Source organism: Mytilus edulis, chromosome 1 (assembly GCF_963676685.1).
Source record: "Mytilus edulis chromosome 1, xbMytEdul2.2, whole genome shotgun sequence".
NCBI classification, from domain to species: domain Eukaryota; kingdom Metazoa; phylum Mollusca; class Bivalvia; order Mytilida; family Mytilidae; genus Mytilus; species Mytilus edulis.
Genome location: NC_092344.1, coordinates 35541885 through 35569237, shown reverse-complemented (window position 1 = coordinate 35569237; position 27353 = coordinate 35541885). Strand labels below are relative to the sequence as shown.

Sequence of the window (27353 nt, the reverse complement as noted above, 5' to 3'; positions counted from 1 at the left end):
TGTAATACATTTTACATAAATTTAATATATGAGTTATATGATTAAAACCATAGTGGTTTTGTTTTCTGAACATTCAATGTCATAAATATGTATACAATAGCCTCTCTTTGAATTTCTTTCTCTCGCATATTTGTACTTATTTAACTGGATATTAGATTCTGCCACGATTGTGCCATAAAAAACGTGTTTGTTATATTTTATTTTTGTTATCTTTTACAACAAAGTTGCAGTGTAAACTGATACTTTCAACAGAAACAATATTTTATTTGCATGTTTTGCTGTGCTATGCCTAACCAAGGAGCATTAGATTATTACAAAAAACAAACTGTTTAGAGTGTTACAACATGTTTGACTGCCAAAGATACATTTGTTTTGTTACAGAGTGAAATTTCATTGAGAAGTCAGGATCATACACATTTAAACTTGAATGACTTAGTTTCATGGTTTTGTCACACTAGATTGTATATCATGCAGAATTTTAAAGTTAAACAACTGGTTTACTAACATGCATTTAAATATGTATAACCTATTAAAAGAAACTTATGACTCAGACCTGTTTCAATACTGACTTTGTTGAAGTTTCTTGTATAGATTGGTATGTCTGGTACATTTTGAGATTATTTGAACTTTTTAGGACATGTGCTTGGTCAAAATATCAGCACACAAGTTTTCATTTTCCACTTTTGACTTTTGCTTACTTTTAATCAACATTACATAGTCTTATTATTTATTATTATTATTAATACATGCATAGAAATTTTCATATTCATCCAGCAAAGCCAAAAAGGCCATCTAATTGTCATTATTTTATTCTTAAAATACTCAGCTGTATGCCTTTTCTGTTGCTTGCAAACAAATTAACTTACGAAGGTCATGTTAACTTAATTTATACATTAGTTGTACAGATTTTTTGTTGCTTGAAGATTCAAATAACATTTCCTTAAAATTGACCTACTATTGACTTAAATACATTTCTTTTCATTGACCTACTTTTGATCTAAATACATTTCTTTCCAATTGACCTACTTTTAACCTAATTAATACCAATAAACCTTGAAAACTGTATTCGTTTACAGTTTGCCTTATCATGCTTGTAGATATAGACATATTAATGCTTTGGATATGCTGTTCTGTCAATGTTATTAGCATACAAGTTCTGGTTTTCCTTTTCAAATTGAGTTCTCATCCTTACAAGTCCCTAGCCTTCTTATAAGAAAATATGGCCATTTGTTGAAAAATTGTTATGTTGGCAGACACTTTTATATTGTACAGACATCTGAGTTTAGTCAGACTTTTATTTTTACAACATTCTTATTGCCAAAACTTTCCTAGCTGACTGCACTTAGACCATTAAGATACCTCACACGACTTCATTCATAGATAGTATGGATTTATTAATTTTCGTTGGATACCAATTTTCGTGGATTTTGTGGTTACAGGTGAACAACGAAATTAAATGTTTGACCAATGACAAATTTTCTATAGGCTTGTATGTAAACCTCATCAAAACCACAAAATTAAATATCAACAAACATGCAAATTTTCCCTAATCCATGAAAGTTTGTACCCACTAAAATAAATGAATCCACGGTAGTTTGTTTCACAAGTGCTTCATAATATTAATTTATTTCAATTTGGCATATAATGTAGGGATAATCTGTAATGTATAGTATTTGAATTGTACAACACTGTTTGTTAGTAGATTCTCATACTAGAGATGTAATTTCATTTGTCCCATAATTCTGTTAATTTCACATTTGCCAACCAAATACATGTACATGCACTTAGAAGAGGAAATCTGTTCCATTCCTACTTTCATCAGAGAACTGAGTTCATAACAGAAATGAATACCAGTACTTTGAATAAAATAGTTTGTTTTAATCTTAAGTTCGATGCATTATGGATAAATATATGAAATCAAGCAGTATTTCAGATTTTTATGTGCATTCTATACCATGATACCTCTCTTTTATTTTGATTTATTATTTCTTAGGAAGTAAAATTTCTACAAATAGCATTATTTTGTTTGAATTCGTATTGCATACAAAATTTCACAAAAATCTGATATACAGCCAAATTCAGTATATTTTTCCATTACAGCTAATTTCCTAATGCATTTAGAGCAATACTTTGGTTAGCTTGCTTGCTTTGATTGAGTATTGTAATTGGAATAACGTCCACTCAAATTTAAATATAATATACAGGTTTGCTATGCCTATAAATATTTATTGAAGATATCAATCTTATATACAAAGATTGAGTATACGTTAATACAAACAGAACAAGCAAGCCAACCAAAGTTTTACTCTACAAGCATTAGGAAATTAGCTGTCTAATTTTAAACATTATAAATATGTGATAGAATTATATGTTATATTTATGTACAATAGATAGAATGGAAATAAAGGTATAAAACTAATTTACTGTTCTAATCTTTGTTCAATTTATTGTTAGAACCTGCCCCATGTGCAAGATTTGTCAAGGGTAAGTCTGTGCTCCGTGTTGTAACCCTGTTTGAATTTAATTCCTAAAGAGTGTTTGCTAACCAACCAAACTCACGAAAAAATGATTTCATAAAGACTAAAATCAGATTGCATTCCTGGACTGACAGATATTACTGTAAATACAGAAGTTATTGTGATGTTATTATTATTTGGAAAAATGTGACAAATCCCAATAATTTAAACTTGCATTTTGAAATGTTTTATATGAATTTAACAGGTTCTTCACAATATCGCAAAACAAAAAAAATCACATTTTAGTCAAAAAGGACAAAATCACAATTATAAATGCACACAATAATTTCTGAATTTACAGTAGTTAATATTGTTTTATACAGTTCTTACTTAAAAGGCACCAGAAGCCATTTTAATTTCAATTTGGTTATAAAAATAATATTAGATAAGGGTGAAGTTTTATTTGAAAGGATGTGGAAATGCTACGCCTTTGTCTTTACTGTGATGTTTTACTAAAATGGATAAATTATTAATATGAGAAAACATTAACTTTTTGGAGGTACCAGTGTCATTTATAAAATTAGATATAGGGTATTGTTTGTTTTGAAAATGAGATTATTTAAAAAGTGCAGATTTAGTACAAGTAAAGAATAGTTTACTTATCAATGCTCCATTGGTCATATTGTACCTTATAAAAACTTATATAGTGTTCTTTAAATAGCAATGATTAAAGATTGATATCATCCTCTGTCAAAAGGTGAACTTGTTTTGTCAGAATGGTCTTTAATCTTTGTAAAAGTGTTTGATCAAGCAGTTGATGTAATCCATTTATTACCCATATCAGCAGTGTCAATATTACATATTTCCATTTGTAAACAAAGTCTCAATTTACACTTTCAAGTCCTATTATTACTTGTAATAACCCATTAATGTCACTTTCTATTCAACAAGGTCATGATCCATAGTGTTTTGTAAATAAAAATTCAAACAGAAATTAAACATATTGATTCTAATTTCAAAGTGAGAATTAAGTTCTGAAATGACAAAAAGAAAAAAAGCGAATCAATTTTCCGGCTGATCCTATAGTTACAGCGCATGCATGTAATCAAACTCACATGGGACTCAAATAAAAATATATACTATGAAAAATCAATTATATAAATTCTAATTAAATTTGTAAGATGAAATGATGGTGGAATTTTGAGGGTCTAAAGGGGAGGGACTTGTAAAATTAAAACTATAATTTGATTGGTGGAATTTAATGGAATAAATATTTACAGTTTGATTAAGAAGATATGTTTGTATTGCCATTTGATAATGCAAATTAAATGTTTATAATTTATAATCAGAGAGGTATTATTTTAGTGACTGCTGCCTTTTAATAAAATATTGTATTTATACATGTATATGAGAAAATTATGATAATATATAGTGTGTTTGAACTTGTGTTAGATTAATACTTAATGTTTGCATATGATAATGTGGTTGTCAACCTTTTTGTATTTAAAATGCACCAAGTCAATGTCAGATTAAAAAAAAGTGTTTAAATCAAGAATGATGCTTTATTATAATAGACATTTAAAAGTCTATATTATAAAATCCATTCTGTATCTTCATTTAAGAGTATTTAATAACCTTACTGTATTATTGTGATATTCTGTAGAAAATTGGTAAAAAAGAAATTCTTTTAGAAAGTCATTGTATATACTAACAATTTCCTTGCCATTATAATGACCTAATATTTCATTAGAAATGAATTCACTGAAAAATCTTTTCATTTAACATTTCCTTTTGAAATTGATTTTATGTTTTGATTCATTGAATATACAAAATAAAAGTGTAGTCATTGAGGCTACTGAAGAGTGGAGTGAACAATTTGGTCAATTAAATGAAATATATTTTAATGCATGTAAAGGGACAGGTGAATTTTAGGAAAGTAAGATTTAAATAAATATATTGACAATTTATTATTTTGTGCCTTTGTAATAGCTGAAATGTTTTCCCCACTTGAACGGTTTACTATAGTTGAATCACCTAGTTGCAAACATTTTTTTGTGTGGATGTAACATGTCTTTTATAGAGAATTGTCCACTGAAAACTGAACTATTTTGTCATTTAAACCACATTTGGAAGAGAAACAACATTTCTTGCATTATAATAAAGGCTTTGACTGTTTTTGCAAAAGGTTTTGCCCTTTCATAGTGTCAAATTTATCTACCATTTTTTTTCCTAGTTATAGGAAATTTCTTTAAATTAATCAATTAGTATTTTGTTTTAGCCCATTAATCAAGGCTGCTACAATATAGTAAAAATAGTGTAGAGCAATGACAATATTCTCAACACCATTTCCAGTGATATCTTAGTTAGAAAACTAAAAAATCAAACACCTGGTTATCAGGTGCATATAAAACAAATCAGTTGAATTGCTTGGTGTATATTTTCATTACAACTAAATTTTTATACCCAAAACTTTTCTGTGACAAATGGCTGCTTTTTTTCATCAGCTGACCAGTTTAAAAAATTTAAATGAACTCTAATTTCAACTTTTCAAAATTTATTGTTCCAGTGGTATTTTGAAAGGGCAAACTAGCATGTACCTAACCACTGGATGCAGCTTTGATGTAGTTAAAAGTTGGTTAAAATTACCCGTTAAAGTCTATCAAAATTCTTTAAAACATATCACACTGTATTGTTTTCCTTTAAATGAATTATAGACTTATGAATTGTCATAGAGCATAAAGAAGGATAACTCTTGAATAATTTATGAAAAAAAACATTATATGCATGTACTTAATGTAATTTTCTGGCTTATTGTTTTACAGAAGTACGAGAGGTACATCCAAGTATAGAACCTGAGGTGTCCACAATACAAGAGGAAGAAGAGGAACCTCCCAAAGGTAAAATAAGTTGCTTATGTCAGACTTAATGAAACTATAAAAAAAAATGTTTTTTTAATATTAAAAAATTCTGTTCTAAAGTAATTACTGCAAATAAGAGTTTGAAGAATGTTTTGTCATTTGAAAAATAGATCGAAGCAGTCAAGAGGGTAAGAAAATTCAATCGCTTTCTTGCAAGTGTTTTAAGTATTTGTATGAGGAGGAATGTTAGGGGGAAAGGCATGTAGTTATTTTAACTGAGACATTTTAAAAAGCACTCAAATTATGTGTTAAGCAATTGAAGTTTAAGATTTGTTATAATAATATTGCAGAAGAAGAAACCATTGTGACTACAGGTGAAGTTCAGAACTAATTACTGTGTGATTTGGTTTTGGGACTTATTAGGATGTGGGTTTCTTGTTTTGTGGTGTTTTTTCGTTATGATGAGGATCTGTTGTCTGGCTTTTTGTATGTATTTTATAAAAACTGTCACCCTTTCACTAGCATGTAAGATAATCCTGAACCAAATCTTGAAGAAACAATATACAAAAGAACCTTCATACAACTTATCTTTCAGTAGAAAAACCCTATGACTTCAATTCTTTATTGCAGTTATAAAAAAATGAAATACCATCTTCCATTATACCATAACAAACATTAGCATTGTGTCTTAAACAGGCGTATCAGATAGTTTCAGCTTTACATATATAGTATTGAATAAATCATTTGATGATTGTTCTTACCAGTTTTGAAATTATCCACTATCATTTTTTTTTTTTTTTCTTAATTTAAGTGAATAAATATATGATATATCATTGAAATTTTACATTAACAAATTATGTTAAGATGATCAATGTGATGTTAAACTGTTAATCAATGTTAATGGCTCTATAAAACCAGCTGAAAACTACGGTAGGCTTGGAGAAATATTTTCAAAATGTGTTTCAATCTGTTTGTCTGTTACAAAATTTGTCCTTTCAATTTTAACAAAGCGTGAAGGATTCAGCCTGAGAGATTTTATGTGTTTACTGTTACAAAATGTTAACTTTTTTCCAAAGATGAGAAATTTATCTTAGGAAAATCTCCTACAGTTTACTTATTAGAGTAGATAGAGACTTGAAAAAAAACTAATTAACAACAGGCTCGTAGCCAAGAATTTCGAAGACAGGGTTATTTGGCCTCACAAACTCCTCTTTAACAATCACAATTCGAACAGAAAGATAATTTTAACAGTGCTTATTTGTTTTCAAGTGGGGGAGTTTATGATGTTGTTTGTTTACAGGAGTGGTGGCTTACAGTAAAAAAATTGAATCTTGACATATTTACACATATGAAGATATTCATGGCAAAATATTTTAACAATTTTATTTTAATGAAATGAAAGGAGTAGGTCCAGTAAGGGCCGATTTTGGCCTCAAATTTCAAGTCCATCTGACGAAAGATTTTGGACACTTTTTTAACACTTAAGTGTCTATTTCAGTTGATTCAATTAGTTCATGTGAAAGATTTTAACTGATTTACTCATTAAAAACTCTACGATTCAAGCTTAAATATGAAAAATTTATCAAATATACCAAAAACAGTCACTTTTCAGATAGTTTTTGTCAAAATAGAAAGTGGCCGCATCTGTGTTCATTCTCAACCTTTAGATATGTTATGTATTATTATCAAATACAACTGACATTTCAATATTAAGAATGAACACAAATGCGGCCACTTTCATCTAAGACGGAAACTGTCTAAAATTTAACTAAAATGCTAAAATTGTGAAGATTTCAGTAATTTAGCATGACTTAATGATGCTAGTACCCGATATATGTGCATTGTATTGTCAAAAACAGCCAATATTTATGTAGCAGAAGCATTCTACTTTCTAATAAAAAACTAAAAGTTTACATTTAAACAATTTTGTAAAACTGCTATATTTTGGGGCCAAAAAGGGGTCTTACTGGACCTACTCCTTTGACAGAATTAGATTAATACAGATTTTGGTTGTGAATGCAAGTTTAAAAAAAATTTAATGATAGAAATAATGTCTTTCATTATGGAGAAAATATGTAAAATTGTTATTATGGTTAAGAACATTAGGTCTATGGTTAAACAAATTGTGGGAAAATTGAAGATAATCAGTTACAAGTTTTAGTTTAAAGTATCTAACTATTGTTTGTTCCTAAGTTTACCAATTTCATCCAGAATTTGCTAATCTTTGTAAAAGATTAAGTCAGACAGTTATAAGGTTTGCTTTATATGAATATAAAACATTGATAATGGTTGATTAACACATGTTTTATATTTCCAGAAGGAGAATGGAAGTTATGGGTAACAACAGGAGGGAAAGAAGATATGTCAACATTAAATCGTGTCATGTTATATGTATATGGGTCAAACAATGTGGCAGGTCCTATGGTACTTGGAAGTGGTAAAGAGGGACATTTCCAGGCTGGTGCTACTGATGAATTTAAGGTATGAGTTTATGATACAATAGTTAAAAGATATGGAAGCTAATATAAAAAAGAAGATGTGGTATAATTGCCAATGAGACAAGTCGCCACAAGAGACCAAATGACACAGAAATTAACAACTATAGGTCACTTTGAGGTCTTCAACAATGAACAAAGCCCATATCGCATAGTCAGCTATAAAAGGCCCTGAAATGACATGTAAAACAATTCAAACAAGAAAACTAACGGCCTAAATTTATATACAAAAATTGAGCGAAAAGCAAATATGTAACCCATAAACAAACGACAATCACTGAATTACAGGCTCCTGACTTGAGACAGGCACATACATACAGAAATTGGCGGAGTTAAACGTGTAAGCGGGATCCCAACTCTCCCCTAACCTGGGACAGTGGTGTAATAGACTAGTACAATATATAAGAATGAACTATATAAATCAGTTGAAAAAGGCTTAACTCATCAGATAAGTAATATTCTTTTATTCTCAATTTTATTTAAAAAAGAAGCTAGTGGACAATTTTCACTCTGAGTGATACAATAAAAAATCTTTGGATTGCAAAACAGCATGTTGTCTGTGATGAAGCTGACATAAATCACCAAAATTGTTGAAGCCTAAGAATACCTTCCCTTTTTTGACCTCATTAGTAGTAAAATTTTACAATTGATGTGATTTTTGAAGATCTTCAGATGAGTTAATATGCAGAAGTTTGATAAACAAATAGAGGTCATAATATGTATCGTCTTTTAAATTAAGGTTAACCTTGGTGGTAACTTAGGAGACATTTATAAGATCAGGATTGGTCATGACGAAGAGAAAGATAACAGTGGATGGTTTGTAGAAAATGTAATTATTTTTATATTGGTTTTTGTATTATCTGCCTCCGAAAAAATATGAAGATACAAAGGAACAATAAAAAACCAGAAGCCAAATAAATAAAGAAAGAAAGAGTCAACACCATGAATAAAAAGACAAAAAGACAAACAACAGTTCACTCAACACTGCAAAAAGACAAAAAGACATACAACAGTTCACTCAACACTGCAAAAACACATACAACAGTTCACTCAACACTGCAAAAACACATACAACAGTTCACTCAACACTGCAAAAAAACTTATGACTACGCAAAAGTATAATGCAAGTCAGTAAATGGTAATTTAAGGATTAATATAAGATTTTCATCCTGTTGTTTCAAGGAAACTTATTGAATTCAAAAGCTTATTGCTTAAATTTTATTCTTGACCAGTAGATGTATTCTGTTTGTTATAACACATAATGTAAGTTAGAAAAGCCCAAAGAAAAGTGATCTTACAACAAATTTACATAGAATAGACCATAAGTTTTGTCATTTTTATTTGTAATAAATTTTACTGACATATTACAATTAATATCTTTTTACCGTAATTTTCAGGTTAAGTTACAGGATTTAATGGTCAATAGCAAAACAGCTGATTTGTCAGTAAATAGATGGATGTCAAGACAACAGGAGGATTGTGATGTCTGGAGAGAAATACCTGTTACATTCTTTGATAAACCTTTACTGCCAGGTAAATTGTGGAGAGATACATATAACATTCTTTGATCAACCCTTTTACTGCAAGGTATACTAGTGAAGATAAAATGTAACATTCTTTGGTAAATCCTGCTGCCAGGTAAATTATGGAGGGATACCTTAATTTCTAAAGTTTAACTTCAAGGAGTTTTAAAGTTGAATAGTGGAAATGATCTGAAACAGATGAATGTCATTTTCTGTCAATTTGTGACAAGAGAGATAATTATCAAATTTTGTGTGAAAGTTTTTTCAGTTTTGACATGTTGTATAAGTTGATTGATGTCATGAACATTTAACAGAAAATGTATTCGTAAAAGGTAACAGCAGCAAAGTCCTCTTGACCTATATATAATGAATAGATTTGAAAACTAATTATATGTTTTTATTTACAGTTGTAGTTTATACAGTAGAGGTATATACAGGAGAACAGCAACAGTCAGCATGTACCTCTAGAGTATCTATACTAATGTCTGGTGAGATAGGGGATTCTGGGAAGAGGAGGTTGTACCAGTCATCGGAGGGAAATACACCTTTTAATACAGGAAGTGTAAGGGAAACTATAAGCACAACCATCAATAAGATTTCATATTTGATATACCCAATTTTATTTTGAGCAGGATCTGAGATCTTAGAGCTTAATTTACAGGCTTCATTGCTAGTTACAAAGCTTAATGAAATACATAGGTATTCTATTTTGCTATGATTGTGTGTGATTTTGATGAAGGCTTTTGAAAATATTACTCAACTTTCTTAAAAGACTGAAATGGTGAATTGTTAATTTTCATAAAGAGTTATGTTTTGACACATATACATTCACATATTGATTGTTTAAAAGCCATTAAACAAATCACAGATTATACAGTATTTTGGTGATTTCTTTAAAGATTAACAGGTCAGTTTTATTTGCAGAAAGATGTTTTCAAAATAGAAGCTGTATCTTTGAGTAACTTAGAGGAAATCACCATCAGCCATGATAACCATGGTGATTATGCAGAATTATATCTGGACAAAGTTATCATCAGTGTCAAAGATGAACAGTTTTACTTCCCATGTGACAGGTATGTAAGCACAAGTCTAGTCCAGGTAGTAAATTGTTTAACTAGCTAAGTCAAAAGGACCATCTTGCAAGGTAAAAAGATTACCTTTTACCTTTGACGACATTGTCAATTTCATGTCAATTTCATTAGCAATGCCACATGCCCCTTTAGTCTTTAGCGATAATTTTTATATCTTGACTCCACTGAGAAAGAAAATTACCAATCAGCAAGATCACAGGAAAGTTTTGTAAAATAGGGATAATGTTGATTATTAATTTTGTGATAAAGTTACAGAAAAACATTTGATATTGTCAAATGTTTACTCAGAAAAGCATCTCAAAAATAAGAGTGGAAGATTTCAAAATTCATTAGAAAGAGAAAAACGAACAACTCCACGGCAACAAAATACAACAACAATGTGGCACCCATCCAGTTGCTCATTTTTAATACAAATTAGATGATTAATTCCCTTCTGACATGTCACAATAAAAAATAGTCAAATTTGTATTGACAAATGTTATGTTTTTTTGTGTAGGTGGTTGACACAAGATGATGGTGATGGTAAATGTGAAGTCACCCTCAAACCTAAACCAATGCCTAAAGAATCGAGTAAGTTTTACATGTCTAAAGAAATGTGAAGTCACCCTAAAACCTAAACCAATGCCTAAAGAATCGAGTAAGTTTTACATGTCTAAAGAAATGTGAAGTCACCCTAAAACCTAAACCAATGCCTAAAGAATCAAGTATGTTTTGTCTAAAGAAATGTGAAGTCACCCTCAAACCTAAACCAATGCCTAAAGAATCAAGTATGTTTTGTCTAAAGAAATGTGAAGTCACCCTCAAACCTAAACCAATGCCTAAAGAATCAAGTATGTTTTGTCTAAAGAAATGTGAAGTCACCCTCAAACCTAAACCAATGCCTAAAGAATCAAGTATGTTTTGTCTAAAGAAATGTGAAGTCACCCTCAAACCTAAACCAATGCCTAAAGAATCGAGTAAGTTTTGTCTAAAGAAATGTGAAGTCACCCTAAAACCTAAACCAATGCCTAAAGAATCGAGTAAGTTTTGTCTAAAGAAATGTGAAGTCACCCTAAAACCTAAACCAATGCCTAAAGAATCGAGTAAGTTTTACATGTCTAAAGAAATGTGAAGTCATTCTGAAACCTTAATTTTCTTGAATATACCGACTTTAAATAAAGCTTCATGTCATATGTCTTAATGGTAAACTGATTGTTTTTATTTTAGAAGGAGAATATAGATTATCTATAAAGACAGCAGAAGATTCCTTGCCAGCCAATGGTGGATCAGTAACATTTGTATTGTATGGGGATGTGGGGAGGAGTGAGGAGATCAAACTGTTCTCTCAAACATCTACAACAAGTCTGTTTGAACCAGGAAACATTGATAAGTTTGAGGTAATTATTCACTGTGCTTAAACGGCTGTGGGTAACTTAAGTTACCCACAGCCCAAGATGGAGCCGCCTTGCGTCGGTTAGATACTTTTCTTCTATAGAATAACAATACCACGAATGCATCAATTAAACAACTGAATTTAAAAGTTGTATTAATCGTTTAGGGAAACCCCTAAACTGGAAAGGTGATTAAATTTTACAAAATAAACGATCACAGCACGATTTTAAAAAACACTTAGGCTGTCCGTAACTTCAAAACAACTTGTCCGTAACTTTTTTCATCATACCAATAGAGATGTCCGTAACTTTCAAAGAATCGACATACGCGGATGTAATGTTTAAACTGATGATAGAGATTGCATCGAATACATATTCACAAAACGAAGTAGATGTCTAGTATGATATGATTCATTGTATTGATGGAAAACAAAATTGGGAAAAATATGAAAAAAATCACGATAAATCCGCAAAACTCGGGTCTCATTTTGTATAACGTCGGGGTACCCGAACCGCCTAGTTCGGAGGGTTGTTTCCGATCATAGCAGATAAACTGTTGAAACATCATTGTTCGTTTTTATTTTTGAACAAGTAGACTACACAAGTATTTTTTACACATACATGTAGCATGTATACACTTACTGATTTTCTGCCAGCAACGACAAGGGTAGCGTGAATCCGGGATTTTGGAGGGGAACCCAAATTGCCCAGGCATGCAGTGGATAGACTATACGAGACTTAAGTGCACAAACTTTTTCCGTCTTTTTGAAAAAAGTCAAAACACTTTGCTCTCATCCCCACAAAAACAAATCCCATCAGCATTGACAGTAAAATAAAAGGGGTGTCAATCTGGACACACTAGGACGTTGCGCACGGTGATATTGCGGCACCCTGGCCAAGATTTACAGTAAATGGGAAAACTTAAAAAAAGGACATTTTGTATAAATGAATAAACCTAGTTTTACAGCTAGCTGCATATTTCATTTGTATGAAAGTTGCATTAAATCTCATTAACTGTATAAAACTAAAAGACACAATAGGTAAAAATCAGTGACAATAAAAGGAAAAGAGCAGTCAACATAGTGTAACAATTCGACATAGTAAAAAAAAAAAAATAACTACGTAGGACAACAGGGTAATTTAATAGTCTAACAACCCCTGATAACATACAAAGAGAGAAAGAAAAAAAAACATACTAGGAAACATATTCAAAAAATCATAACACTATAACTAACTGGTGGGATGTATAAATACCGAGCCGCGTCAAAGAGTATTCATCAAAATACACATAGAAAGAAACAGAAGTGAAGGTAAACCGCAAACATATAATTAAACTCAAAACATTAAAGAGTATCGAAAAGCCTTGGTCTGACAAGCGAAAAACGTCGATAAGACGCACATCAGTAAATAAAAGTTCAAACCACTACCAGGATGGAGTACGTCAAACCCCACATAAAACTTCTGTGGTGTAAGTATGATGCGTTAATAAAATCACATTTGGTGGTGAATGAGTAGTATAAACGGCCGCGAAGGTTACAAATATGATGTTAATTGTCTTCTAATTGTTGAAATTATAATTCTTAAAATTTTAAATCAAAAGTTACCCACATCTAAAAATAAAGTTACGGACAATCTGCTTAGTTTCGATCAAAAAGTTACGGACATCTTATGCATTTTTTAAAGTTGACCTTTCGCTTTAGTGAACTCTATATTAACAAATTTATGGTAATTGTTAGTCATTTCTTTATTCAATAATCCTATAAATATTTACATTCTGCATGAAAAACGTCGCAAAAGGTACATTTTGTATGAATTAAATATCAACGAGTTTAGAGTCCGCCATCTTGGGCTGTGGGTAACTTAAGTTACCCACAGCCGTTTAAGCACAGTGATTATTGCTGTGTTTCATGTGATTTAGTCCTGATGATGAAGAGTCTTATTTGTTCCCGTCTGCAAGATTGATAAATGTTACAGTTGAATAGAATCATTCATTTTAGAATAAACTAGATTTAGTGCTATAATTAAATCTGAAGAAATTATGTGGGAAGGTTTTTAAAAGCTGCAAAGATGCTAAACAAAATAAAATTTTGAAAGGAATTTTGAAAATTAGTGAAAAGATGAGAGTGGGTTCCATCTTTCTATCAATTTTTCCCCTTTTAATAGTTTTGCTCATGATAAAATTATTCATCAATTTGATTCGTGTCAATGAACACTGTATCAGCATTGCCCTGTAAAGATCATGATGTATGTGCTAAAATCTCAAGTTAAGGTGGTACCCAACACTTTCACTAAAATTAATTTGGCATGTTTAATTTTCATAAAATTTTGACAAAGTATTTACTTTGACTCTTAAACAAAAATATAAAGATTTCAAAAATTTTGAACCAACCGTTTTGTCAGAAAAATTACACTGGTTATATAGCAGTTTGACAAACACCAATTTTGATCATTGAGAAGCTTAATATTCCATTTACAACACAACGTAATCAAAACGTTTAGCTGACTTTACAGAGTTATCTCCCTGTAGTGTTAGGTATTAAAAAAAAATTAACTATGGTTTTTGTAATAGATTATAACAGTATCAGGGACAAATGAACAGGTTTGTCTAAAATAATGTTAAAAAACGACTTTACATGCATGAGTATTTTTTATAACAATACCATCATTTTTAAAGCATGACATGATATAAATAATTTTTAGAGAAAACGTAATGAATACAAAAGATTTTAAAAATAAAGCTTAAACTCATAGTTGTTTATTCTCACATTGTAAACAATTAACTATTATTATTGCATGACTTTAATAGGTTTTCCCTGTACCAGTAAGCAAATTTTGATTATAATATATTTTGTACTTATATTATTTAACCATAGACCAGGAGTTGGAAATGTATTTTCTTAAAAGCAAATAATGTGAAAATGGGGTTTGGAAATGCACAGTATGAATGCTACATTTAACTTTTGCTTTGAAAGGATTTTTTTACTGAACACTTTATTTAAGATATTACACATTCATATTGTTACATGTTGGTTTTAGAAATGATTTGTTATTCTTTGAATCATTGACTGGCTGTAGCACATAAGTTTATGATTTAATGAAATGGTTGTTTCAAATACTTGTTTTTAATTTTGCAGTCCAAATAGCCTAGTGAAATTAAAATACTGAAGAAATTAAAGTTATCATTTATTGTTGTAAATCCTTGACCACATGCAATAATGTCAAATCTTCAAGTGCAATTGAAAAAAATTGTTGAAGGAAAATCACTTCTGAAATAACGAATGCAAGTTTTTATCATTGCAAACCAGTTGCATTTTTGCATAAATATGAACATCACAATAGTTTCAGATTTTGATATAGATATTTCAACAATTGTAATAAACAAAACTACAAATGACTCTTTAATAAATTATAAATTTTGTATCGAATTGATAAATGGTATAATGTTAATATTATATTTCAAAAAAACAAATGCATGAAGATTGTATTTTGCATCCCAATTTGAAATTAAATAGTTCATATCTGTATATTTTTGCTCACTTTATATTTGTGTATAATTTTTTTTTTGCTCTTCCTTAAATTAGATATCAGCAGGAGAACTTGGAGAGCTGTATAAAATCAGGCTGACAAAACAAGATATAATTCAGTGGGAAGGATGGCATCTTTTAGAGGTAAGTTAACTGGTGATAAGGTCAAAGAGGGACTTTGAGAGTATGGCCAACACAATTTAAGGTCATCTTGGCCTGAGGGAGTTGGAACATAATTATCTTAATTATTTCTTAATTTTGCAACAGAAATGTTTTATAAGAATGTTCCATTTTTGATGCTCTTCAACTTGATATTTGATTTGGTCATATATTTTTTTTAATTAGAGCACCTCTGGTGAGGTCTTTGCAGACAAAGCAGATGTCTGGCATACCAAACTACAAGCCGTGCATCTTTGATGAGTTTTTTGCTACTTTTTAAAACAGTGATGAGAATCAGTGCCTGGAAAAATTATCATTGTATAATGCAGCTTACAAATTTTACAGATAAAAATGCAAGATGTAGAAACCGATGAAGAATACACATTCCACTGTGATAGATGGTTATCTCGGGACAAAGAAGATTTTGATGTCGTAAGAGAATTCCCTATTAGTAGGAAGACTGGGTCGACACCACAAGGTATATATAAAAGCTTGTTCCTTGAAAATATTTGGAAATGTCAACACTATAAGATATTTGTAAAGTTCTGTTGTTGGTCAATCTCTTACACTCTATGTCCATTTTAGCAACAACAGAAAAATAAGTTCTATTTGTAGTACATTGTAGATTATTCAAGAAAACAAAAAACAGCACTTATAAATTTCATGTGTTTGAAGTGCTTTTCTGGATGTACTTTCATCAGGAACACTCAAAGCCAAATATTTGAAAGTAAGGGATGTAAAAGAACCAAAACCTCTTTCAGAGCTATATGAAAAAAAAGACTTTGGATTAGAGAACCTTATGAGTATATTTATGGTATTTGATTTATTTTACTTTGTTTTTTGCAGTTAAAATCTATGAAGTTAGCATTCACACAGGAAATAATTGGGGAGCAGAAACTGATGCCAGTGTTTTTATCAATATATTTGGTACTATAGGAGATACAAGTAAAAGACTTTTGTACCATTCTAAAAATAACTCACAAAAATTTCAGCGTGGACAAATAGACTTATTTGAAATTGAGGCTGTATCCTTAGAAAATTTAACACACATTGAGATTGGACACGACAGAAAAGGTCATGGTGCTGGGATGTATTTAGATAAAGTTGTGATATCTGAGAAAGATGACTCAGCTAAAGAGTATGTCTTCCCATGTCATGCATGGTTAGATGACAGAGAGGGTGACGGTAAAACATGGAAGACACTTCCTGTTTTAGGTAAGATCACTTTTACAGTCAAATATTGTATGATAAGGTGGATGATTGGAGACATAGAGACTTAAATAACTATTTTTCTGTTAAGTTTAGATAGTTTGTGGGTTCATTAGATACTTATGTTATTTGTCCAAATGTTTAGAAAAGGGGAATTTGTTTTACCTATGATTACATTGAGGTCAGGTTCATTTGAGGTTTTGTATTGCCACAAAAATTGCACAAAGGTCAGTTATGTTAGCAATTTTGTTCTGCCCCAAAAACTTTTGCATTTCAAGGTCAAGTCTGAATTTACATATATGTGAATCCAACAAAGATGGCTATTTTGTTAATGATACAGCATGGGAAATTGTAAATTAAAAAAAAAGCATTGTAAAAAGGTTATTTATACATGTTTTTAATTCCTTTTCAGATGTTTTAGATACTAAAAAGGCTAAGCCCAAGATTGATTCCAGTAAAAGTGCAGGTAAGTGTTATAACAATACTTTGACCAAGAACACTCAGTGTATTTTTGTATTTTTGCTATGTACGTACATTTTTTTTGTAGTTTAGTACACTGCCGGGAACCAACACAACGATTATAAACTACAAAACGCAGTCGGTTTTACGTTCAGGATTTTGTTTTACAGACTGATACATGTGCTTTGATTCAGCTAAAGGTCCTTTAAACAGTATTTCAATGAATATATGCTCATTAATTTGATTAGGATTGGCAATATTTACTTCCAAAGTCGTATATTTTTGAAAAATATAAAGTAAGAATTTTTGACGCGGATCGCACCATATTTGTTTTTGATTTACAAGTACCTATTCAAATCTGGTTATGAAAAACACAACTTTTCCGATGTGACTTTTTGTGATTTAGTCTTAATTGCCTGTTAATCGTTAATTACTTAGTACGTTTAACCACTTTAGGTGTTTTAGAATCAATTACATACATTTCTAACGGCAACTTGATTTTGGAAATCGGCATTTCCATGGAAATAACTCAAACATGTGCGATTACATGTTCACGATTTGAAATTTATAACAGTTTTCAACGTATGTCAAACAGTTTTCTCTCTGATTTCTTATTAAATATTATTTTAATAACAAATTCATTTTTGAATCATGATCTTAGCTATGAAAGACAGTGAAACCGTATTTTAACTTTTCTTAATTGATAATTATTTTTGTTTTAAAAGGTTCTTAGACTTGGTTTAATTTTAAAATCTTTGAAATGCAGCATAATTTGATCCATGTCAAATCTTCAAATCATCCAGACCTACCAGAATAAATATAGCTCTTATGCCATTAACTTATGGTCCTTATGTCATGATATTTTTTGACAATTTTCATAGGTACACATGTAAATAAAAAAGTATTTCAGACTACAAGCATGGCAAGACAAGGACTTACAAAATGTACTTCATTAGCAATTGCCATGCAAAAATGATTCAAAAAGTAACAAAAAGGATAGATTCTTTGAAGATTTTGTTTATAAAAAGTATAAACGTGATCTGTCGATTTTCCCTGAAGTCTCCCTGTTGGGCCTTCACTTCTCCCTGAAGTCTCCCTGTTGGGTCTTCACTTTTCCCTGTTTTGCTGCCAGGGAGAAGTGACGCTTCTCCTATAATTTTGAAGTGTGGTGACGCCTGACAGTACACTTGGTTTGTATACTGGTATCTCATAGTTTATTTATGAATTTTCACAATAATAATAAGAGCTAGTCCTAGTCTCACCAAATGAAAATTAAAAATAGAGGGAATTTTGTTTAGGGCTATTCCATTAAAATGTATGTGGGAGAGTAGGAACGGACTTTCAAAATAGGCAGTGTCCGCATGCGGGTATGAAAAGAAAAATTGCCTTTCGTAGACTACGCGTACCCACATCCGGTTTAATAATTAAATGCCATCAGATCAGGAATAAACCGTGAAATATATACAGAATTTGTCGCAATTAGTGAATTAATTGATTAAAACTACTCAGAAATTTTATAATTATTTATATATAGCTAAGTGATCAGTCACAGCGGAAGGAACCATTATTCAACAAGAGGGATCGGTGACACAATAGCCACCCGACCCTTTGTTACAGTATCATGAATTAGAACAGTCGATTAATTTTATGCAATTCAAGTTTAACAAAATACATTTTTCATGTATTCATTGAGGCAAAAAGTTCCAAACAAATACAATAGGAAAAAGGCCTAATACAAGGTATTTGTTTTAAAGTGTAGTATTAAATCGAATTCGCCGCGTTTCATTCATTAGTCAAGTCTGAGACTACTATGTGTTATAGTAGTCTCAGGTCAAGTTTTTTTTTATGTCGAATAGTTTTCCTATTTTAAACCGTTCTTAATATAAAGGATATGCCTACTTTTAGTATGTTTCAAATGGAATGTCCTTTCCACTTTAAACTTGGCGAACTAAAGATAGACAAAACCTGATCGTGAGGATAGCAAAATGTTTATTTGATCATCTTCTGTTTTACATTTTACTAAAAGTTCACTTTTTAAATATCATATGGGTATTATTCAAGTTCAGTAAAATGTAATTCTTTAAATTTAAATTTGCATTTACATTTTATAATAGTATTAATTTTTATCATGTTTTTTTCTTTTTACAGGGACTCAGGGACTTTCTATACTATACTAGAAAGTCCCTGAGGGACTGTACAGTTTCATTTTCCATCAGTGTGCATTTAATTTGCAATTTTATTATGTGTTATTATTAGATAAATACAATTTAAAAATATAATTTTTCATACTCTTCACTCTTTCTTCACGAAATCCCCATATTATTGATAATTTCCGTTTATATTTCACGTTACTCTCGATCCGATGGCATTTATTTATAAAACCAGATGTGAGTATGTGTAGGTAGCCTACGAATGTCAATTTGACTATTGGTACCCGCATGCGGGTACGTGAAAACAATGCCTTCAAAATATCCCTACAGGAAGTACACCACTAATTCATGGTCCCATTGCTTTCTATGTTATTTTCCTCCATTTCAAGCAGGCACACCTCTTTTGTTTAAAGTTCAAATAAAGTAACAATCATTGCATGTCAAAACAACACTTTATGGTGTCTTCTATTTAAAAAAAATCAGCATACCTTTAATGGCATATTAGAAAGAACTGGTTCCTGGAATTTCGGATGTACCAAAACAGGTACTTCAGATCTGACAAACAGACAAAATGTACCCTCTTTTTAAAATTTGGAGCAGTATTTTTAATATTTAAAGTTATAAGTGAAAAGTATTCTACAATGATCGCCAGTTATTCAGCTTTCATTTGATAACAAAAATACCTAAATATTCTACATATTTTGAAAGTTACACTCATGCGTAGGAACTGTTTTGTGTTAAATATGTACAACTTTCTGGTATGTGCTTTCTGGACGGGTCCAGTTAGTGGTGTTACACCTACACCAAACACCATTTTTTAGATGATTTTTCATAATGGTAATAGGGGCATACTGAAAAAAGACCCATGACCCACATTCAATGATTAAACTTCCCTTCCTACCCTCCCACATACATTTTAATTGAAAAGCCTTTAAGCCTTATAGTTATTTATCATGGAAAACAAAAGCAGAACATACAATCTCAGGTTTATCAATGTGCTTAGAAAAAAAATTGTAGGGGTTTGTTTTTCATAAACTTCATAAATTTTTTGAATATACTGGTATTGTCAATAAATATAGAAGAAAATTACATCCCTAGGTAAATGGAAGAACGTCCAGGTAACAGTTAAGACAAGTGACTTGGACAATGCTGGAACAGAAGCTCAGGTCTTCCTCACAGCCTATGGTGATAAAGGACAGTCAGATAAACTATCATTGACTTCTCCAGATAGTGCTCATGTCTTTGCTAAAGGTGCTGAATCAGAAATCAATGTAAGTGAAAACTGATATATATGTATGACACTGATTTCTGGAGAAACTTTTATCAGACAAAATATTTTTGAAGGCAAATAATTTTTTTTACATAAAACAGTTGGGAGGCTCAAAACAGATCTAACAAAATTAATGAACATCAAACTTTGCTAAGAGTTGCTGCTTTGTTTGCAGTACAGTTACATTATTTGGAAAAAATTACAATCTTAATGTATCGATTAAAGCTTGTCTGTCTTTTGGTGACAGCTTTAAGATTATTACTGGACACTTATCTTTTAAATACCAATAATCTTAAAAATTCTTTACTACATTGCTTGCAAGTTTTATTTTAAAGGTCATTCTTCATTTCACATGTTTGCATATAAATTACAGGTATCTTTTGGTGATATTGGTGAGCTAACAAAGATCAGATTAGAACATGATGGAACCAGTAAACATCCGTCATGGCATGTTGATTGGGTAAGTGTTACGCTCTTTCTGAAGACAGGTTTTGAGTAGGCAAACTAATGCAGTTTCTTAGTTTAAAAAAGGTTTAGAAACAACAGTTGTCTTGATAACTTTACAAAACAAATTTTAGAACATTTTTTTTTTACCTATATCTTAAATATGTATGCCATAAACAAAACTTGACTGTTCATGGAAATTCTGTTAACCTGATTGAAGTTTTATATTGTTTGTATAGTTATTATGTGTCCTTGTTAAGAAGATTCCTTTTTTTACAGGTGAAATTAACAGCAGGTGACAATGACGAAGTGATGTTTTACATAAACAAATGGTTTGCTATAGACGAAGAGGATGGACAGATACTCAGGGAATTCTCTGTAATAAATTCAGATAGAGTACCACAGCCTTGTAAGTAGATTGAAAACTTCTGTCGATGATGGATTTTTAAACAACCATGACTGGCTATGCAGCCCCTGCATGGTCTGCTGTAGCTTGAGCCTTTTGGGGCATTCAATTAAAAAAGAAATTACCATTAGTTAATTGATATAATCTTCTGTAGTATTTATTTATAACTTTTAAGTGAAGTACTGGCACTATATTTACAATTTTTGCACCACCATTTTGGATTGGGAAATAGTCCCATATGAAGTCAAATGCATCTTTATTTGCTTTGGTCAAGTATTTCTACAGATCCAGATTTACAAATCATAGAGGAAGTATATTTCGTTAAATGATGTATCAAGTTAAGGGAGTAGGTCCACACTACAATTAGGTGACCTTGACCTCCATTAATGAAATAATGGTCGATGGGATTAGCTGTTGTTTAAAAAGTCTCTACTTCTTTAGTTCTTATAATGGCAAAACCTTAAAGATTAATAAAATTGAGAATGGAAATGGGGAATGTGTCAAAGAGACAACAACCCGACCAAATAAAAAACAACAGCAGAGGGTCACCAACAGGTCTTCAATGTAGCGAGAAATTCCCGTACCCGGAGGCGTCCCTCAGCTGGCCCCTAAACAAATATATACTAGTCCAGTGATAATGAACGCCATACTAATTTCCAAATTGTACACAAGAAACTAAAATTAAAATAATACAAGACTAACAAAGGCCAGAGGCTCCTGACTTGGGACAGGCGCAAAAATGCGGCGGGGTTAAACATGTTTGTGAGATCTCAACCCTCCCCCTATACCTCTAACCAATGTAGAAAAGTAAACGCATAACAATATGATTTCTTTTTCAGCATGTCAGTATATCATTATAATTGAGACAGGAAGCAAAACAAATGCCTCAGCTAGTAAAGGTGCTGTATATATGAATTTGATTGGTAACCATAGTGATACAGGACTGAGAAGATTAAACAAGTCATTGACTTCCAATTCACAACCATGGAAACCAAAACAAGAAGATATTTACATGATAGAAAGTATATCTGTTGGACAAATAGAAAAAATACATGTTAGATTCGAAGGAATGGGAATAGGTTAGTTTTTAGCTTACCCTTGATTAAGTGTAAATTGTTTTCATTAAGAAAATAGTTAGACATTCATTATTATATTTCAGAATCCAATTTATTACCTATATGTAATTGCTTTTAAGTATTTAAAAATCAGAATAACATCTCATCTTTGGATGAATTTCCTTTATTTGTAAAACAAGACAATGTTTTGACGTACACTTTTGAAAATATTACCCAGAATGCATAAGATTCTGATAAGGCAATTTAATGTACGATAATGATGAAAATGTTGTTTTTTAGTGGTGAAGAGTTAGGTGTATAATACTATCTTAGAATAACTGAAATATTTGCTCTGTTTTTTATATAACAAAACATACACACTTTATCAAACCAAAAGTTTTGCCTTTGGTGCTTCAACCCTGAACATTTTATCAAGTAAGAATTTATCAACTTATAATTACAGCATATATGCCTAGGTTGATATTTTTCAAGATTTTAGTATTATTAAGGTAGTACATAACACTACAGGGAGATAACTCTGTAAAAATCAGCTGAACGTTTTAATCACATTGTACTGTTAAGGAAATATAAAGCATCTCAATGAACAAAATAAGTGTTTGTCAAACTGCTATATAACCAATGATTTTTTTTCTGATAAATTGGTTGGTTCAAATTAAAAATTTGAAAATTACACAAGCCAAATTAATATTAGTCAAGGTGTTTGGTACCACCTTAAAACTTACAAATAAAAATAAAGTTATGTCTTAATTGTGTTGTTTTGTTGTTGCAGAGGAATGGTTTCTGGACAGGATCAGTATATTTGACAAAGTTTCAGCTATCTCTAAGTCTATCTTCAATTGTTACACATTGTTAAGTACAGAAACTGACCAGATATCTGTCAATAAGGAATTTGATTTGTCAGGTGAGTTTATAGAACCTTATTAAAATTAAATATCATTTTGTAGTGATCATTAAATTTGTAAATATGTACTTCTCACTTTTCAACTAAATAGACTTATTTAGTTTACGAATGAAACTGAAATCAGGCACATAATGTAGTTTGTATTGTATTCCATTTCTATATTTAGTAGACAACAAAGAGAAAATAAAATGAAAATCTGCCATAGATTTTTGTCAGAACTACACTTGAAAGTCAATGTATGCAGCAAAAAATGTCAAAGCAGACAGAAATAAACCCCCAAAAAAGTAAAATTTTTATTATCTTAATGAAATTTATGTGTACATAATGCATAAAACTTCAGGATTCTATTTCATGTATCTAGCAGGCATTTATCTTAAATATTACTTTGAGTAATCTCAACTGTAACAGTCAACACCATTTTACAAAATTTTGATACTTATTTAAATGTTGAAGTATATTTCCAAAAGCTGCTATTACATCATTTAATATAGCTCAACTTTTAACTGCATCCAATTCATTTTATAGAAACCATGCCTGTCTCTTGTCCATCAGAGATTGTACAAAGTCTTTATAAAGATATAAGACCACAAGTATCTCGTGGTAATTGGACTGTGTGGATACACTGTGGACCAGACAGTAACGGAGGGACCAAGGATGAGGTCCATATGATTGTATATGGACTCAACGGACAGTCCAAACCTATTCAATTAAATGATAAAATGGAATTCAATCAAAGATCAATAGTCAAAACTGATGTATGTTAAGTATTGCTTATCGCTTATAATGTGTTTGATTTTTATCATGTTCTTTAAAATATTGTGTCAACTGAAAACAAGTTGATTTGAAATTATCTTTTACCCATGCTCTTCAACTTCGTACTTTATTTGGGCTTCCAAAATTCCAATCCTGGTTTATATGATGAGTTTATTTATAATCTGTTTACACTATATCAGAATAATAAATCAACCATGTCTTTTAACTTTTTAAGATTTTAATCGGCTTTCCTCTATTGTTCTTATTTATGCAATAGTTTATCATTATTTTGTTTCCATTCATTAATTATTTATCAGTTTGCTATTTCTATATATTAGTAAAACTTTGAATTAGTGATACATTTTACTTTAAATTGATACTTTAGATAAATACGGGATAATACTATTTGATATGCTTTTAAGGATGAACTCTATATTGTGAAATTTATATTTTCAGATTACTATAGGGGACATAGGTGCAATATTTAAAGTGAGATTATATTTTGGTGGCGACTACACTGGATCTCCATGGTTCCTTTCAAGTGTAAGTTCCTTTCTCATCCTAATTTAAAGATATGAATTCTTTAAATATTTATGACATAGCTTCGTATACTGATAAGTTAAACTGTAAATCCAGAAATTATTGCATGCATTTGTAATAATGATGTATGTAACAAATCCAGGTTGTGAATTCTTTTTTATTGCAATGCACACACATTATTTACATTAACCTTCCAAAATTTTTGAATTTCTTACTTTTGTTTTTAGATTTTTTATGAGAATAAGTTCTTTTGTTTTTGTTTGTTGAATATTCAAGGTCACCTTTAAAATGATTTTTTTAGTTAATGGTTTTGATGTTACATATGATTGTAGTTGAAAATGAAGGACCATGACACATTACAAGAAGTTATTATGAGAGTTGATAAAGAGTTAGTTGGAACTGAAGAAAATCCTGATGGGAGTTTAGAATTACCAGTAACTAGACCAGATTTATCACCATTAGAAGGTAGGCAATTAGTAGAAAGACCAAGTTAAAACTATATGAAAACCATTTTCTGGTTCCATGACACTTATAGGGTCTGTTTAAAAACCAGTCTATGAAAACTGTTTACCTGCATTTACATATAAAGTTATTTATATATATATAAATACAAGGACAGTTTGTATGAGTGTCAATGAGACATCTATCCGTTACGATCAAATGAAGTAGATGTAATTATAGGCAATTATGCAAAATTCAACTCATACTGCATAGTCAGCTATAAAAGGCAGGACATGAAAAATATGAAACCACTTAATTGAGAAAACTAAGGGCCTGACTTATAAAAAATCAATTTATGGAAAACAAATATGACAGATGAACCAACAACAACCACTTAACCTCAGGTGCCTTATTTGAGACAGGCAAATTTAGAAAGTGGCTGGATTTAGTATGTTTGAAGGGTTTAACCCTTGCAGGTCAAAGTGGATGTTAGCAATTATAGGCAACTAATGCATATTTAAAGGCCTTATAAGTTTGTAGCCAATAAAGGCAATCACCTATTCCTATGTAATAGATTCATGAATTTTAAGGTTAACCCCTATAAAAATTCCCTTTAAGTGATCTGATGTTCATATTTGTATCTATTCTAAAATTTGTGTTTATATTTTATGAATTATAGAAGATGAATTTACCTTGTATGTTGCCACTGGTAACCAGGATATGGCAGATACAGAGGCTGATGTTTTCTGTTGTCTCATTGGTCAATTTGGAGATACAGGCAGACGTATGCTGTCAAAGTCAAACTCACCAATTCCATTTAAACAGGGACAGGTAAAAACTTAAACTTTTCAATAATATTAATGTTGTAGTATATAAATAATTTGATATGACTAGATTTCATTGAAAAATATACATTACAACAATTTCACATTGGAAACCATTAACTAAAATCCCAATTATTTAAGTCTGAGAAATGATATTGAATAAAGATGTTAAAACCAAAAAGATCTGTCATTTCAGAGAAATCTTTAGTGCTAAAATTATTTATTTTTTGTCAGTTACATATACGTAATAATGATAGATAATTACCCAGAAAATAAATTTTAGCTCTGCCATCTGTAAATATAGCCTTGTCAAATTAAAAATCTTTTCTTCAGAGCATTAGCTGTCTATTGATTATGTTGGGATATACTGGGCACAACAGCACATGTATTCTCATTTCTATTTATACAGACTTCTTGTTTATTTCCAGACATGCTAATGATTTTATTATGGGTTTTTTGTTCACTCACTTCTTTCTGTATTCTATTACAATACATGTACATGTTTTGACAGCAATCAATTACAAGATATTTGTAACCAACCTTCACATAATAGTATGGTTGGGCGCATTTCATTTGCGCCAATTTAAAAAAAATCAAACCTTTCATTTGCGCCACAAGGTTATATATCATTTGCGCCAAAAAAAAAACCTTCATTTGCGCCATTTTACAGGTATGACAGGTAATATAACGGAAAAGTTAAATATTATTTACGATTATTTTGTTTTTTGTTTGTACATAACTCCCCCTGGATATATGTGTGAGTTCATACTCATTTCTAATACAAAACTGAGAGTCACTAAGGTTATAATTATATATATAGTTTTTGGGTTACCATATCTACCGCCTGATCAAATTGAAGACTGCTTCGTAGGTGATATTATGACTGAATCTCCAACTGATAGCAGATGCATAAAATTTGCTGATTATGTTTTGGAAACTTATATAAGCCTGGAATCTAGATATCCACCGTCATTTTGGGCTGCTACACCCACTGCTAATTTTAAACGAACCAACAATGGACTGGAGTCCTTCCATGCACATTTTAATGAACAATTTTATTCAAAACATCCAAACATGTATATTTATGTTGACGTTGTAAAGAAGATTCAGGCTACAACATACATCAAAATCCGATCTATGGACACACCGGCTGCAGTTCGACGATGGGAGAAAGAGAAAACTGACTATCTTATGGAGAAACATGGCATGTACCTAAGAGAGGAAATTTCAAGGCATGACTACATCAAGACCGTTGCATATAAATTTTGTGCCAGAACAGACTTGTAACTTTACTATAGTGCTAACAAATGTCTCAGTAATGTACTCCAGTGTATAGTGCTTTCTTTTCTGTTTTTATCAAGGTTTTAACATTACTTTCATGATTTTACCAAGGTTTTATTCAGG

General features: G+C 30.8%; 1 protein-coding gene across 6 annotated transcripts in view; it reads left to right on the top strand.

Moving 5' to 3' along the window:
• Nucleotides 1-27353, top strand: part of LOC139511794 (lipoxygenase homology domain-containing protein 1-like) — a 74016-nt gene that overhangs the window by 22048 nt on the left and 24615 nt on the right. For 2 of the 6 annotated variants that reach the window (XM_071298894.1, XM_071298882.1), the window contains exons 23-46: nucleotides 2455-2484; nucleotides 5279-5353; nucleotides 5665-5688; nucleotides 7632-7795; nucleotides 8549-8638; nucleotides 9207-9342; nucleotides 9740-9894; nucleotides 10257-10405; nucleotides 10920-10993; nucleotides 11630-11799; nucleotides 14363-14392; nucleotides 15375-15461; nucleotides 15822-15954; nucleotides 16323-16691; nucleotides 17098-17151; nucleotides 20393-20565; nucleotides 20938-21024; nucleotides 21288-21417; nucleotides 22254-22493; nucleotides 23260-23391; nucleotides 23917-24146; nucleotides 24601-24687; nucleotides 25017-25149; nucleotides 25805-25956. In XM_071298894.1, coding sequence (XP_071154995.1) covers nucleotides 2455-2484; nucleotides 5279-5353; nucleotides 5665-5688; nucleotides 7632-7795; nucleotides 8549-8638; nucleotides 9207-9342; nucleotides 9740-9894; nucleotides 10257-10405; nucleotides 10920-10993; nucleotides 11630-11799; nucleotides 14363-14392; nucleotides 15375-15461; nucleotides 15822-15954; nucleotides 16323-16691; nucleotides 17098-17151; nucleotides 20393-20565; nucleotides 20938-21024; nucleotides 21288-21417; nucleotides 22254-22493; nucleotides 23260-23391; nucleotides 23917-24146; nucleotides 24601-24687; nucleotides 25017-25149; nucleotides 25805-25956 — 3104 coding nt within the window. Of the gene's footprint in view, nucleotides 1-2454; nucleotides 2485-5278; nucleotides 5354-5664; nucleotides 5689-7631; nucleotides 7796-8548; nucleotides 8639-9206; nucleotides 9343-9739; nucleotides 9895-10256; nucleotides 10406-10919; nucleotides 10994-11629; nucleotides 11800-14362; nucleotides 14393-14599; nucleotides 14615-15374; nucleotides 15462-15821; nucleotides 15955-16322; nucleotides 16692-17097; nucleotides 17152-20392; nucleotides 20566-20937; nucleotides 21025-21287; nucleotides 21418-22253; nucleotides 22494-23259; nucleotides 23392-23916; nucleotides 24147-24600; nucleotides 24688-25016; nucleotides 25150-25804; nucleotides 25957-27353 lie in introns of all 6 variants that reach the window. The other 4 variants (XM_071298888.1, XM_071298905.1, XM_071298922.1 and 1 more) reach the window with 4 other exon arrangements.